This window comes from Anser anser (genome assembly GCF_964211835.1).
Source record: "Anser anser genome assembly, chromosome: Z".
In the NCBI taxonomy this organism is placed as follows: domain Eukaryota; kingdom Metazoa; phylum Chordata; class Aves; order Anseriformes; family Anatidae; genus Anser; species Anser anser.
Genome location: NC_139723.1, coordinates 17,857,671 through 17,873,790, shown reverse-complemented (window position 1 = coordinate 17,873,790; position 16,120 = coordinate 17,857,671). Strand labels below are relative to the sequence as shown.

The window sequence follows — 16,120 nt, the reverse complement described above, 5'->3', positions numbered from 1 at the left end:
AGGCATGCACTTCCAGGAATTACTGTGCTGGTTCTGTAAGTAATGATACAGTAGGGAGATAATCCTTAACTGGTCTTCCGAAACATGGAATTTATATTCTGTGTATTTCGTTCTGGATAAGTCTTAGATCATTCTCTCCACTGCAGCATCTGGTCACCTTTCTAAAGCCTATTGAAATGTACTGAAGCATGCATGGATTCTACATCTAGAAGAGGCCAGTGGTAAACGAGAAGTTTCAGGAATACCTGAAGCAATTTGTAAATCTTGGGTCACGTAGATGCCTACTGAATGATAGGAATTCAGGTAGGGCATTAGCTGATGGGTGAAGCGTATTCATATATGAATATGCTGACAAGTCATCCAAAACTACCACAGTAGTCCTCTGTAGCATTTGTTCCTTAGTTTTATGGAATATTGTCAATGCCCAGGAACTAGTTAGGCTGATGAAGCAAGGTGGCATCCCAGACCGTGGCCTGTGGAAACTGGTTTGGGGCTTCTTGGCCTTGAATTGTTATTCTGGGTTAGTTTCATCCTGTTTGTAATAGTAATTCTGTGAACTTTTCTGCTTGTGGTATCCAAAAGCTAATTCTTCATAGGCTCGCAGCTGCTAGTTTTAGGATTAGCATAAAATAATGAGACTTTACTGTGCCTCTGTAGCCAGTTTGCACCTTTGGTGTCTGCTGTGTATATTGTTTGCGTGACTGAATTAGAATTATTGATGGTCTTGTTACCTGCAAGGCAGGAATTTGGGAAATAATGTGAGTACAATGTGTTTGGAATATGATAAGTTTTGATGGGGTCATCATGGGCAGAAATTATATGAACAGGTGGGTGCAAGGTATTCTGTAAATGTCTTACAGAAGCCACTAAGAGAAGGAGCTGGGAGCTTTTTTATCTGACTTGATACAAGTTAAACCTCATGCCTGTCAAATCTCACACATGAGCAACATTGTAGCATCAGTGACCTCCTATATAAATTGTTAGTTCCTCATGATCCAAAGAAAGGTATAAAATTAATGGTAGTTTAACTCTTTTTTTCTGTTGGGATACTGGAATGAACTTAACTGTAATAATTATACCTACAGAATCCATATTCATTTTAGTATTCTGACTAGATGAATGCCTTCATCAAACAGAAGCTATTGCTCTTTTGCCATGTTTGGTGCTGTGATGGGCTAAGTATTCTCAATAGGGTATGCAGCATGGCAATTTAGGCAGATTGCACTGGTACAGGCATATATCACGTAGGTCAGGGATATAGGGAGAGTTTTTGTTTTGTCACTCCTTGGTTTCTGTTTTTGGCAAAGGTCTACATGGCAATGTTGCAGAGGGTCATCATGGATGTTCTCAGCTTCTTGAGGTTTTGTGCATATGTGCAATCCCCACAGCTACTAAATTAGTTTGTGTTTTTTACTGTGTTTTTTACATATAGTCAATGAAGATACTTATGTGAAATCCTTATTTTTGATTGACGTGGACTTTCTGTAGGCATGCTGTTGTTTGTTTTTTTTCCCCAACCCTTTAAATCAGTTTAAATTTCATAGGATTTCCCCCAAACTGAGATGGTGTCAGCTGTTGAAAACTTTTGTGCTATCTCTGTTGGTCCCCCTTAAAGATCAAGCTTAGGACCTCTGTCGCAAAACTTTGTGTTCCTCCCTGTGGCAAGAAGGAAAAATCAAAACACATGCTGTCATCCTTTGTAACTGGATTTTAAGGAGAATTTTCCACTGAAATAATAACGTTAAAAAATGAGTCAAACTGTCTGTATTTAAAATGAATCCCTACCATGAAGGAGGAAATGAATAGTCTGATTTTTTTTAAATATTTGCTCTTCTTAATATGCTCACTGAAAACACAGTCACAGTCTCTTTGTACTCATGATTGAAAATGATTGGATTTATTTAACACTCAATATATTCAGTATATCAGTGATACAAAAACTTGTCCCCTCCCAAAAAACAACAGACCATTGCTACAATTTGGAGCAGTAAATTACTAATCTGCAACAAAGTAGTTTCATACATAAGATTAAGGTTAGGATTTTAAAAAGTCAGGTTCTAAATTTTTAATAACATTTGGTGATTTTAGGTATGAAACTTGAATATTTAATACCAGCTTTCTGCTCCCTATTGACCAGCTTTTTGACCCAGTTTGTTTCCAGAATGTCTTGCCATTTTGTAAAGCCATGTTGGAAATACATAGGCACCTCAATAAATAACCTAACTGCCAGGGGTTAGGAAGTACGCTTAAGCAAAGGATGTGGCTCCTAATACATATATATATATATATATATATATATATATATATATATAAAAAGGCACGGTTGTTAATACTCCCTATTATACCTGTAGCTTGCACAGATGTGAGGTGGCTAGCTGAGACCTACCTTGGGTCTGGATTGTGTCTGGTTGAGTTCATGGGATGCTGCGCTCAAGCTAATAAACCCAGCTGGGATGTGAAGTCAAATGTCAGAGCTGACATCCCTCTGAGATTCATCTGTCTGCAAGCAGTGAAAGCAAAATGTCCCTTGTCACTGAGTGCTTGTGAGAGCAGTGTGTGACTAACTCAGGTCAAGACAGTCCAGGTTGATTTCTCTCTCTCTGTCCATGCATTGGACAGAGTAGTGTAGTTGGCATTGTATAGGAGCTCTTAATTGCTCTCTGCTTTCTGGTAGAGGTACTTGGGTATATTGGTAGATACTCCTAAGTTTTCTGCCTTCATTTCATGACTGCCAGTGCTATCTTGCATATGCCTTGTTCCTTCATTTATCACTAATCCCGAAGCAAGATCTCAGACCAATTGCTCAGAAGTTTTTATTGTTGTGGGGTAGGCTGCCCAACCAGAAACACTGACATGAAGCAGGTTTACACTGCCTGTGGCAAGTAATGTACGGAAGGAAGGGATTTGGCACCGTAGAGCCAACCTGCTTGTCAGCCAACATCAGCAGTTGCTCATTGTCAAGCATTTGTTGTAGGTCAGGGAGAAGTAATCTGTTCCTTTTGCCCTAAAGGATACAAGGATACTTCCTTTCTGATCCCAAGCATAGTTAAAAAACAAAACCAAACCAAAACAAAACCAAAACAAAACAAAAAACAAAACAAACAAAAAACACAGACAGTTGACTGTCAGCCACATCAGGGTGTCTGTTTGAAACTGGATCCAGACAGCCTTGGTTTTGTCGGACACTAGCTATGCCCCTCCACCAAAAAGACAAACCAAATGTTTGCTGGAGAAAACTCCAACAAATAGCTTTGCATTGCTGTGAGGAAAGGAATGATAGTTGGAGATAAAGCCTGCTTTCTTTATGACTGCTTGAATGCAGCCAGTTTGGAAGCTCCCTCATGCTGTCCTAAGTTATGGGGACTTTGTCTCACCTCTAACATCCTCTGAGATTGATGTGGCTCTTCCAGTTGACTTCATTAGGCTTTGACTCAAGCTTTGAGCAGTACCAAGAAGGAAGGAAAACATCCTAATGATCTTGGAAAAAAAGGCAAATTTCCTTATTTACTCTTCTTTTTTATTTTTGCTTATAAATTGCAACTTGTTACATGTACAGAATGTCAATACTGTTCCCCACAGTTGTATTTTCTAATCAAAATTTAATCAATTATTTGATTAGAACCTTTCACACTGAGCAGACTTAATTAACAAAAGTCATTAGGCAGCACCCATTTTAATGAGCTATATTAATCCGCTTACAGGTTTCTAAAAGGAGTTTCAGCAGTTTACATCATAACAAATTACATGAGCATTTTCCTTTTGGGGGCTGTTCATTTCTTGTACTCAGAGCATTTCTGTTATGAATGTTTTATAAATGTGGATGTGACTCATGTTCTAGCAATGGGGTTTTAATAGATAGTTTAGTTATTAATGTTACATCCCAGTAGAAAATGTAGTTTTCTTTAAACAAAGAGAAGCAGAAACCAGGGGTGGCCATATGAGAGCGGCTTGACTTTTATGCAGCATGAAATCTGTGTTTGTGAATATAACTTCATTGTGTTATTACAAAAAACAAATCTGCCATTAAAATGTGCTTCATGTTTGGAAGTGTTTGTGAAAGTATTGGTCACTAGGAAGTTGCATCTTGGGAAGAACCACATTAAGTCAGTGATTCTTTTTAATTCAGATCGTTCCTGCCCTCCTCAACCCTCAGCAGATTTATTAAACACTTCTAAGAAGTTTGAATTACTTAATTTAGTTTTATTGGTTTTCATAATTAAAAAGTTCACTGTGAGTGTTCATTAAAAAAGTTGAACTGGAGAACAAATGAAGCTGTAACATCCAAAAAGAAAATACCTGCTTAAAAATAGAAATCAGTATATTTGTAATTGTTACTATAGTCAAATTTTTTAGTCTTAAGAAAACAGCAAAGTAGTGCTGATTGATTTGACCTCAAAAACTATGTTGGTTTTCACTATTAACACAGACCTTCTCCCTTCCCCCAGATTAATCTGACTAAATTAATCAAAATTTAATATCTAAAACACAAGAAAAGTGAAGGAAAATAGCTTACATTAAAGTTTGGTAATGCATACTTCATGATGTTGAATATGTAGGGAATGTTTTGTCTTTGCCATTCTGTCATGCTAGATTACGTAAATAGGTATAACCACTATGCTTGGGGAAAAACAAACAAATTCAACAAATGCTTAAATAAATCTCAGTAGAACAAAGTTACATTCTGTCCCTTTCTTATTTTGAACAAAAAACCCTTCCAGTTATTTTCACTGTATGGTTAAGCAGTCCTTGCTCTGAGTCTCTTTTCAATGGAGTATTGTTAAAATATGCCAAAATATTTTAACAATTTTTAACTTACTGTTAAAAGCTACAGTTAAAAAAGCAATTACTCATGGGAAGCAGACTGCAAGAGGTTATACCACGCACTTTATCCAAAATACAATACAGACAATTATTGTCTTTTTTCTGCAGCACAATTTGCTAGTACAACCTCTGTGCAGGCGTGGCTCTTAGAATATTCTAGTTCAAGGCTGGAGCTGTCCAGCCCACTAGAAAGGAGATATTCACAAGAAAATCCTACACTGAGAACAAATTAGATAGAGCTACCTTTACCTTATATTTGTTATTTGGCTCTGTAGCACTTTTTTTTTTTTTCTCACCTTTGGAAGAAGTACTGTCTTTTTCAGACTTCTTTCTGGGTTAGTCGTGACTCCTGTCAGCCTGGTCAGTGAGCCTCACTCTGGTGTAAAATTTCTTAAACAAACTTTGGTTTTCAGTCACAACAAAGAATAAGGTAATTTTGCCCAATTAACAGGAATGTATTCCCCATTTCAAACCTCTTTCTCCTTTTGTACTTCAGCTGTGCTCTTGTGCCCTATTTAGGGTAGTAGTCTCCTGTACATGGGCAGCTGCACCATGATAAATTTGTATTTATAGTAGAACCTTCTTTCTGAGTCAGGTATCTTTTTTATTCTGGTAGCTGGAGAACATGCACCTAAGCTGAGACTGAATCCTTGTGCCTCATCTTGTTACAGGTGTCCTTTATTGCAGTTCCACTTTGTGCATCCTAGGAAAGATATATATAGTTTTTGCAAAAATAAAAATGTACATCGTCAGTCATTTAATATTTTTGTCTGATTTGATGAATTTAGTTTCACCGTAAATGGCAACACATATCAAAGACAGAAAACTGTCAGAACTGTCTGTTGGTGCCTCGAGGTTATCGGCATGTATTTATGCACATTTTGCAGTCCTGTTTCTTTTGGGGGTAGGCTTTTAGTATTGAGAGAAATGTGCAAAATACATTGTTTCCTGTCTAATTGCTTTTTTTTTTTTGATTAATCTTCAAACAGTAAGAAAGGGTTTGAAGCTGGAAGCTTCAATTAGAAAGGAATGGCTGCCTGTGCAGTCTCTTAATGAAGAGACGGTGTTAGCGCCCTATCCATGACTCTTTCTTGTAGTTTTAAAACACATTAGTAGAGCAGTCTTTCCAAAGACAAAGAATAAAGTGTAGACATGACAGCACTGCAGTAAGTTCTGGAAAGACGCAAAGAAAGTCTCGCTAGGGAAAGATGGGATGGAGGAGGAACATCACTGTCTTAACTGAAGGTACTATACCTCTGTTTTGCATACCCTGGCTAAAATGTTTGCTTCTTTAAGGAAGACTTGAGTTGCAATGAGCAGTGTGGTATCTTGTTTAACTATATCACCAAGGAGGTAGTGGATGTACAATATTTACAGTTTTGTGGCCTGCTGGGGGTTTTGACATGGTTTTCATTTTGGGTAAGATGGAGATGTGGAGAACTGATGCTACGAGAACTTTGATTTTTGGATAACGTCGAAGAGGTTGTTTACAAGTGTTTATGAGTTTGGGGACTACAAATCTGGTATGTGCTTGGAGGTTTTGACACAGTGCATATTCATAATTTAATCGCCTTCAGGGCAGTAAAAAGGAGGGTATTAGCTTAGAGTTGTTTAGAAATGGACTTCAGAAAAAATAAATACAATGGATATTGGAAGTACTTAAAATTAAGCTAGCTCTTTTAATGACAAAAATATAAACATATGAAGCACACTTATCTGGCAGCTTGACTAATCTGAGTGACATACATAATGATCGGACATAGTCCTTAGCATTTTTAGTAGAAGAAGGTAGCTTCTTGTGAAAAGGTCGTTTTCTACGTTATCCAAAATTTATACTTTGTTTTAGAAAACAATTTACTCAAAATAATACACACTAGTCTACTGCATTGATGGTAAGGTGAATTAACTCGGTTTCATGCGTAATTTAGCTCTTTAGTCCTTGCAATTTAGTATAACCATTTTCAGTTTTGCCTACTTGAAAATCTACCAGCTGTGTATGTTAATTTAATTTAATTATTGTTTGTCTTTTTTCTAGATTGTGGGATGATGGAATTATTGATCCAGCTGATACTAGACTGGTTTTGGGCCTCAGTCTCAGCGCAGCACTAAATGCACCTTCTAAGAAGACAGAATTTGGGGTTTTCAGGATGTAATCTAAATGTATGCTAATCAGAATTACCTCTGTATATTATAACTGGGACCGGAGAGTGAACTTACTACAACGTTGAGGTGTTTTAAACCAGTTTAAAAAATAAAGCTTTATACAGTACTATTCTTGATGGAAAAGTCCTATTTATTTATTTTGACTGAGTAATCATCACCGTCTTTCAGTGTTTTGGTACTGATTTGGTACCAGTCATAGTGCTTATATAACACTGCATTGCCCTGTTCATGAATAAACTGCAACTTCTGTCATTAAGTTAAAAAGTTTGACAAGAAAACATTGATATTGTCTCTTATCTAAATAAATCTGCAAAATAAACTGCATAATTGGTGCTTATTAGCGCCTTTATTTCTTTTAATTCTTTTCTGTATGTCTCCTACAAAAGCAACGTATTATTGAAATTCAACAACAACAACAAAACCAGCACATTGCTGGTGAATAAACTCTGCAAAAAAGTGCAGTAATGGCAGCCAGGGAGTTCAACACAGCATGAAATTATAGATTTCACACGGTTGTTGGCATTTTGGCCTTTCTCTGGCTTTCATCCAGAGAACATTACTCTTCTGTACGATTCTCTGAAGTCAAAACAACAAGAGAATCTGATGGATGCATAGCTTTTTCTGGAAGAGCTGGAGAGAGTAGACTACATCTGTGTGAGCTGCAGGTTTCTGAGAGCACTTCTGAAGACGGGTTGGCTGCTAAGGTGTTTCAACATCTTGCTCCAGTGGCGTGATGCTTCTGGCAGTTTTAGTTTCACAAGGACATGGCATCCTCTCCAAATGGGTCAATGGTTGACCGAGAGCACTTGCCTGAATCCCACCAACTTTGGGGTTGTTAAGATGCTGGAAGTGCTTTGTTAAATCTTCCAATTTATTTAGTGTAGTTTGTTGCAGTGTAATGTTTTTAAAGAATTCAGTGTCCGCCATTTCATTTGTTTTTTATAGAACAAATAGCAAGCACCTTGCAGAAACTAAATGTTTGTCATGAATTGTGCCTGGAATATGGAGGCAAATACTGTGCTAGCTGGAACTCTGAAGGTAGTTTTATCTAGCTTGGTCCTGCAGGCACCTAGATTCCAAACAACTGCTAAGTGGCAGAAATACTTTGACTGACAAATTACAAAATAGTTAAAGTACATGGATGGAAGTCCTCTCCTGTGCTGGCCTGTGGGGAGAAGACAGATAACTGGGGAATAATCATCCTGGACAACATGCCAGCTGTAGTCTTCCCAGGTTTGTAGGGCTGAGAAGTCCCTTGGGCTCAGGATGGGGAAAGCAGGTGTGGTGTCTACTGCCTCTCTCAGTTGTGTTTCAGGCTCAATGCAAAAGTGAAAATAAAAGAAGTAAACTCTTTGGAACAAGGGATCTTTAGTGTAGCAGAACCAGAGCCCAGCCTGTGCTGAGCTCTGGGGTCTCTGGTATGCATCCACACTACATTAAAAGACCATCTCTCAGTTTTTATTGAGAAGAAATTTATCCAAAACTTTGTGTGTTCACACCACTGAAAAGATTACGTCTGTAGTTTTGAGCATGTACTCACTGTCATGCTCACACCCATGTTTTTGTTATGTTAAGCGTGTAGTTAGTGGAGAGTAACAGCTTAAAATACTACCATAAAATGGCAACAAGGTACAGAGCTGTGTTTTTGTGGCATTGATTCTCGTTCTCATCTCACCACAAGAGTTTGTAAAAATTGTGTTGGGCATAGCCCCAGGATATCTTCATCCTGAAAATATGTTGACATTATTTATGGTTGCTGAACTTTTGCAATGCCTTGTTTTCAAATACGTATACATAAAATGTAGCCAGGGAGAGCAAAGGATTCAGACACTGAAACTATTGCTATTAACAACTTCCAACAAAAAAGAAGCACTTTATTTTCTTCAATTCCAGTGGAGTCAGCAACTGAAGCATCCTTTGTCTCTCTGCTTTAAACTATGGGGTCAGTTTCCCCAGCCTGTTACCCACAAAGCTATAAGGATTATTGTCTTTTTCTTAGCAGTAAGTGATCGATCACTTAGGAATAATATTTTTGCTTTGGATATATTTTTCAGTAAGACTGGTAATGAAATCATGTTGGAGACAGTAACTGATAATCCTTAGATGCAGATAATGGAATTAGATGCATTTAGGAGGATTCCTGCCTCTGACAACACCTATCATTTCTTATGACTGAAAGGATAGATATTTACATTTATCAATTTTTTTTCCTCTAAATATGTGTGCAAGCCGAGTCAGAACATGTCTCCGAATAAATAAGACAGTACTGCATTAGTAATACCGTTCTTTGGAAACTTGTTAAATGAAATTCATCATCAGGGGCTTGTTAGCATCCCATCAGCATGTTCCAGTTAGGGGAGGGTACAGAGTGGGACCTTCACTGAAGACAAGTGATTCAAGGAATCGCTAGTGATTTAACAATTAAAAATTCCCCATTGCCTAGAAAACTGGATCTTGAAAAAGCTTTTTTTCAGGTCAACATGCTGTCCCTTGCAGGTAGGCACTAACTATAGGATGCATGTTGTGCAGAATGGCACTCTAATGGCAGAGACTGGCTCTTGGCACTCAGAAGTTTGCTGAAAAAACTGTTCTTTGCAGCCCCACCGGGAGTCATGAGTTGGACTACTGTGTTTCTACCATAGTTGATGTTGTTGGTAGGTGTGTTTATGCCTGGGCATTGTTCCATTTGGCAGTCATTCTCTCTTCCCATTGCCATTGCTTATTGGTAGGACTTCCTGTGGATACTTACTGAAGGCAAATGTTAAACACACTGTTAATAAGAGGTGTTACTGCAAGGACACAAGATTCCTGACAGCAAGGATGCCTTAAGAACTGTGGGTGACTATATCCAGGCTTGTCCTACCCATCGTGGCTGTGTGTCACCTCTTCACTGTAGTATATGAACAACTCATAACTGTTAATCTATGTACTTGTTAGAAACGATGATACGTAGGACGACACTTATTTTTCATGTGGGAGTTGAGGAACAAAGGAAATAGCTGCATGATGTCATGCACACAAGCTGCAGAGGACTGGGACCCCAAACTTGGTGCTCTAGGCTTCCAGGTGACCTTTCTGCTCCCATCTGGTCTCCTTGGGGATTGCTTTTCTAGGCTGTCTTCCTCCCTCTTGCCAATGAGCAGTAGCAATGCAAGAGATTATCTAGTTCCAGCTCTCTTTGACAGCTGTAAAGGGCATAGTCCATTTAAGAGAAGTCAATGTTTGGGTATGCTGAGTTTAACATAGCTGATATTCTGATGATGAACATGTTTTCAAATGTCCCCATAGAAGGAAGTGGAAAGCTGTGAATGAGATGAGCTAGGCCCTTTGTATCCCTGCTGCAAGTAGCCAAGGGTGCTTTCTAAATTACCTGGGATGAGATGGTGAATTGAGGATGGATCACAAGAACATCCTCCTCTACCAACTGCCAATTGAACGTACCATTTTCCTTTTTCTTCTCATGGCACTGAGAATGTGCCGGGAACCACCAGAAGCTACGATGTGGTAACCAACAAAAGTGACTGGCAGTTTGTGCAACAAATATCGAGGAACAGATAGTCCGGTAAAGCAGCATCATGAGGATTGCAGGACAGTTTCCAAGACTGAAGAGAGATGTGGCTAGAGCACAGCCTCTCTGATAGATTTGCCAACAGAAATTGAGAGCCAATATAACTTATGAGAAGCCATTGGGTGCCTGTTCCCACCCATCTTTCCCACTTTTTTTTCCAGCCATTTTGGGGCTGGTTTGATGTGAAGTTTGTAGTCTCAGTGTTTGTGCTGGCATTTGTATAACCACTGTTCTTGTGAGAACACAACTCTTATTTAGATGGCATTTTGTGAACCTGTTACTCATCAAGATGAATTGGTATCTCCAGCTGACACAGATGTTGTCTTTCAGGTATGCCTCTGGACTATATTAAATGTGGCAGAACTCTAATTTGGCTTAGACTTTCCTTGCAGTTCCAGATTTCAGCTGAAGAAATCTCTTGATTCAGAAAAAAGTGTAACTTTTTTAAATTTTTTTAACCAAGGTTTATAAATTAAGGCAATTCAACAAAGCACATGTAAAAGCCTGGTGCTTTTCAGTAAAGCCTTAAAGCATCCACTTAAAGCCAGATGTCCACTTTCACAGCTCTGATTCAGTAGAACACTTTGAACAAATGCTTCATGCTAATCTCTATGGTCTAGTAGTCACAAAATCCATCCAACAGTGTGTCTACGTCAAGCTAAAACTAGAACACATAAATGCATCAAAACTGCTAAAGAATACTACATTATTTTGACTGCGGTGTCAACAGAAACCTCCTTTATTTTCCTGTGTTTAGAATTACACTCAGTTAATTAGTCACAACGGAAGGGTGTGATTATACAAAGCATACATAGTGCAAAACTTCAAAAATTATCCATTTGATATGTAGATGTTAAAATACATTGACTGTGTCCCATCTGTACGTCATCCATATTAGCTTTAGTAAGTGTGTTAACTTTGAGAAGCTCGAATAAATACGTAGCTGCAACAGAGCTGTTCATCCATGAGGTCTGACTGGATTTCATGTAGATTATCTGTGAATGAGTTCTGTAGTACCTCAGGCTGCCCCGTAGGAGTAATATTTAAGTTACTCTTACAACTGACTACAAATGCTGTTGCCAAAAAGTACCTGCCTTTTTTTGTAATTGTAAACAGAGATTTTGCTTCTTTGTACCATTACCCCATTCTGCTCATTGACCTGGTAGCTTCTTATTTAACATTTGGCTATCCTGCACCCTACAACATTTTCCCCCCAGTGATGGAGACATAGTCTACAAGAACAGCTGACTGTGGAGCAGGGTACAGTTCAGTTTATAAAGACAGCAACAGGTAAGTGCAGAAATGTACGGCTCTGTAGGTGTCTATAGCCAGACAGATACGATGGCTTTTGGAAATAGAAATTTGTAATTACCTCCACGTTCAATCATAATTTCACTGCGGGAACTAAGAGTCAGGACTTCAGCTTTTCACATGGAAGTACAAGTTGGAAAGAAAGCAGTGATGTCTTCTGAGCATTTCTGTGGTGTTTTCAGCACTGCATGAGTAATCCTTGTACTATGAAATATGGTTTGAATTTTTCGTCAGGCTTCACAGACACTGCTTTCAAAGCTGAATAAGCCATATATCTGCCTGTCCATATGAAGTGTGGCGTTCTTCTTGTCTGTGTTATTTCTCTGCTCTAAGAAACTTTGCTTTGGCAGGCCCATCATTTCCAGCAGTTCACAGGGTTGCATTTCTGCACCAGCTGTGCAGATGTGGGATTTGTTATGAGCAGTTGACCATCAGCCTGACAGCTGACATCTTAGCCTTCCCTGCAGCAAAGTGAGGCTGGAGGATTTATGCAAACAGAGGATCTCTACTCTGAAGAGCAATTACAAACGGGACCTTTGCTGGATTTGATGATCAATAGGAGTGTGTGGGAGGTGGTAGCAGCAAGAGGTGAACAAGCAGCTGTGGAGACAAGCAACATGATAGCTGTAGAAATCAGAGCCTTTTTATTGCCTCAAACAGAACAGTGCTCTTGAAAACTGTTTAAGCCACAGCTCCTTTTGGCCCCTTTAAATGTTGATTCCTGCATGGAAAAATATGCTTCTGGGCCTGTTTCACTTCTTCTCTTTGAAGAACCTTCTCTTTGCCCATGTCATTTTGACTTTCAGGCTACTCCTACCTCCCTGACAGACTGCCCACCAATAGAGTTTTGCCAAGGAGGCTTCCTGAAGTCCCCCATCTCCAGATAATCCTCTTTGCAGCTGGGAGACCCAGCTCAGGTCCAGCTACCACAGGCCAGAGGGCATCCGCATCCCCACGCCTCTGCCATGCCGTGAGTGAGGCCTCCCCTCAGGCAGGCCTGCCACCTTCTCCCTGCCCACAGCCACCATGTTGTGTGGGGCCGACTGGCTCCTGACAGGGGCTGCAGCCACGCTGCTTGGCTCCCCACGGCTTCCCCCCAGCCTCAGCCTGTGGGAGTGAGGGGTCCTCTTTCCCTCCTCTCACCTGCTCCCCAAGCACAACACCACTTTTCTCAGCCAGGGAAGCTGCTCTCATCTTCCTCCTGCCCTGGCCACAAATGGCCAAGACTTGGGCACCTTGGCTCAACATGAAGTCTCCCAGCCTGTGGAGGTGAACATCAGTGGAGAGGCATGAAGGCGGCGAGTGCAGTACCCTCATGATGGTGCCAGTTCTCGTTTTGGTGACTGTGCTTTCTTCTCCCCAAGAGGTGGGCACCACATTTCATGCACAGGGCGGGTGGTGCTCACTGAGCCCCTGCTCAGCAAGGTTGTGCGTGGCCTTGAGCCCCTTCTCAGGGTTGTGCTCGAAGCACCGGTTATTACTTTTGTCCTGGGCCAGTTGTCCATCATGCTCTACAGCCCCAAGCCTCCCTATCCTACCCAGTCCCACCTGTCACCCCTACGCAGCCCATCCTCCTCTCCTCTACCCCCATTTCCCGCAGGCTGATCCTACAGTCCTTGCTCTTCCTCTCGTCTTGCCCTACTTTCCCTTAGTCCTACGGCTACCAACCCTCCCTCCTCCTGATCCCGCTGCCTTCCAGCCCCGACCTCCCTGACGAAGACCTGACGGGCGTGTGACAAACACAGACACACGACGAGCGTGTGACACACACACAGACACACACGATGGGCGCGTGACACACACAGACACAAGACGGGCGTGTGACACGCACTCCCCCCGTGGCTCGGTGTGCCCGGCCGCCGCTCAGGAGCCGAGTGACGGCTCCGTCTCGGTGCTCCCGGGGCGGGGCGGCGGCGGGGGGCGCTGACGCACGGCGGGGAGGGCGCGGGCGCTATAAAGGGGCGGCGGCGGCGGCTCGGCGGGGCGGGCGGCAGCACCATGGAGAGCTGCCGGGCGCTGGCGCTCTGCGCCGTGGCGGCCGCGCTGCTGCTGGGCGCCCGCGGGCAGGGGCAGCCCTCTCTGCGCCGCGCCCGCGACCTGGGGTCCCCCGGCGGCGGCGGCGGCGGCGGAGGAGGAGGAGAAGGAGGCGGCGAAGCGTCCCGCGAGAAGGAGCTGGTGGGGAAGGGGGAGAAGGGGTCTGGGATGAGGGGCGCTGTCCGGGCGGGAGAGGGCTGATGGGGTGCCGGGGTGTCCCTGCAGATCGAGGCGCTGCAGGAGGTGCTGGAGAAGCTGAAGAGCAAGCGGATGCCGCACTACGAGAAGAAGTTCGGGCAGGTGCCGATGGTGAGTGCGCCGGCGGGAGGCGGCGGCGGCGGCGGCCGCTGGGGTGCCCCCCTGACGGCCCTGCCGCTGCCCGCAGTGCGACGCTGGGGAGCAGTGCGCCGTGAGGAAGGGGGCCCGCATCGGGAAGCTCTGCGACTGCCCCCGGGGGACCTGGTGCAACTCCTTCCTCCTCAAGTGCCTGTGAGCGGAGCGGCCCCGGGCTCGCCGCTGGGCGTGCAGGCACCACCGCCTCCCGGCCCGGCTCCTCGTCGGCCCGGGGGGACCCCGTGTAACGCCGTCCGTGACATCCGACATCCGTGGAGCTGTTCTCTTCCCTGTCCCCCCTCCCCGCCCCGCTTCCCCCGTCTGATTTCTGTCCGTCCAGGGAAAAAAAAAAAAAAAAAAGAAAAAAAACCAGCCCGCTCCTGCCGGGAGCCGAGCCGAGCCCGGGAGCGGGGCCGGCGCTCGTCTCCTTTCCGAGACATCCACCGGAGGGGCCGGGGCCGGGGGTGCCCTGGGTGGGCGTGAGGAGGAGCTGGTGGCGGCGGGGGGAGCGCCCTGAGCCCCGTCCCCTCGCCCCGCGGCCGGGAGCGCCCGCCCCGTCGGGCAGGAGGTACGCACGGGGGGAGCCCGGCGTGGGAGCCGGCGGTGCTCAGGGCTCCGGCTGCGGGGCTGGCGGGAAGCCGTCGCTTTACCGGAGCCGCCGCGGAGAGAAAGCCGCCTGGATCCGTGGCGAACCAGCAGGGGATATCCCAGTCACCCGAACCAAATTTCTCACGTTTCTACAACGAACTGATGTACGTAAACGTGTCTGTCCTCCACAGGTGCACTGTGCGCTCCAGCGAACTCATGACGTGTTTTAATCCTCTGTTCGTCTCTCTTAATAAAGTCACTGTTCTGATGACGGCGTTTGGGACAAAGTCTTGATTTCCCGCACGGGAACACCAAGCGCCCCGAGCCGGGGAGCTGGGGGTCACTGTGCGCCCCGGCCAGGCTCCCCATGACGGGCTGGGGAGAGAGCTTCGTGCTTCTGGCTCATCCCGGCCCGGCCTCGGGCTGAAGGAGGGGAAAAGCGAAGTGCGGCGGGGCCGGGGGGTACCGCAGGGCCGAGGGATGCCCTGGGTGAGCAGGGTGGAACCGTCCTGGGAGGGGCTGTGCGCCGAAATGGGGCAGGAGACAGCACCCGAGTGGTGGGAGCGCCGTGTGCGGGGGTGCCACGAAGAGAAAAGGGGTAGGAGGTGAGCAGTGGTGGGATTTTCCAGGTTACGATCCACGCGGCCGTGGGAAGGTGCTGGCCTCTGTGGGAGAGGTGCGAAGGCGGCACTGCAGGGCTGGAGGCGTGTGCGATCTGGTGGCCGTGCTCCTGACGGCTTTTCGGTGTAGCCCTGGGACACCATGGAGGCATTTAATCTTCATTTCTTGTGGATTAATGAAATATTTCTTTCATACCACCTATGTTTTTTGTTTGCTTATTTTCCCCTACGATAGGAAGGATTTAGGTGCCAACCTGTATGCTCTCAGCCATGAGTTTGTCTCCTCCACGGTCCCCCTGGCATGCAGCAGAGTTGCCCATGGCTACTGGGGACTGAACGTGCTGACCAGGGTCCCACCACAGGTACCACGGCTGTCAGCAAACTCATTCCACTGCAGACTATCTAAACGTGTAACATTTTCTACTGAAAAGTGTAGTTATACAAATTTGTACTGAGACGTGAAATATTGGACTGAAAGATATCAAGAAAGATTCAGCTTGTGAGTTAATTTTATAATGTTATAGTTCTTGTTTTGCTTGTTCATAATGCTCAAAATTATAAGTATGGTTTAAATAAAGACCAAAATAAAAAAATCTAATACCTAACAAAGAAACTGGGACTTCTGGTTCATTTGTGTGATGCTGTCATTATGAGAATGCTCTCTGCAGTGTCACGTGCTATA

General features: G+C 43.8%; 2 protein-coding genes across 5 annotated transcripts in view; both read left to right on the top strand.

The window, feature by feature from the left end:
• The window catches only part of MCCC2 (methylcrotonyl-CoA carboxylase subunit 2), a 39,003-nt gene extending 31,910 nt beyond the window's left edge, over window positions 1–7,093 (top strand). For all 4 annotated transcript variants that reach the window (XM_083817273.1, XM_083817272.1, XM_083817274.1 and 1 more), the window contains one exon: window positions 6,857–7,093. In XM_083817273.1, coding sequence (XP_083673399.1) covers window positions 6,857–6,974 — 118 coding nt within the window. In that variant the 3' untranslated portion in view covers window positions 6,975–7,093. The remainder of the gene's footprint in view (window positions 1–6,856) is intronic.
• A 6,753-nt stretch (window positions 7,094–13,846) lies between these two features.
• On the top strand, window positions 13,847–15,917 carry CARTPT (CART prepropeptide). Its single transcript, XM_083818362.1, has 3 exons — window positions 13,847–14,038; window positions 14,123–14,206; window positions 14,283–15,917. Exons 1-3 carry the CDS (start codon window positions 13,862–13,864, stop codon window positions 14,388–14,390), a joined length of 369 nt encoding a protein of 122 aa, XP_083674488.1. The 5' UTR covers window positions 13,847–13,861; the 3' UTR covers window positions 14,391–15,917.
• The last annotated feature ends 203 nt before the right edge of the window (window positions 15,918–16,120 follow it).

Excerpts from the sequence above, each read along its gene's own strand:
- CARTPT (XM_083818362.1), top strand. The coding sequence starts at position 13,862 with ATGGAGAGCTGCCGGGCGCTGGCGCTCTGCGCCGTGGCGGCCGCGCTG. Across the intron at positions 14,039-14,122 it reads CGTCCCGCGAGAAGGAGCTG|ATCGAGGCGCTGCAGGAGGT; the intron begins GTGGGGAAGGGG and ends GTGTCCCTGCAG. Across the intron at positions 14,207-14,282 it reads AGTTCGGGCAGGTGCCGATG|TGCGACGCTGGGGAGCAGTG; the intron begins GTGAGTGCGCCG and ends CGCTGCCCGCAG.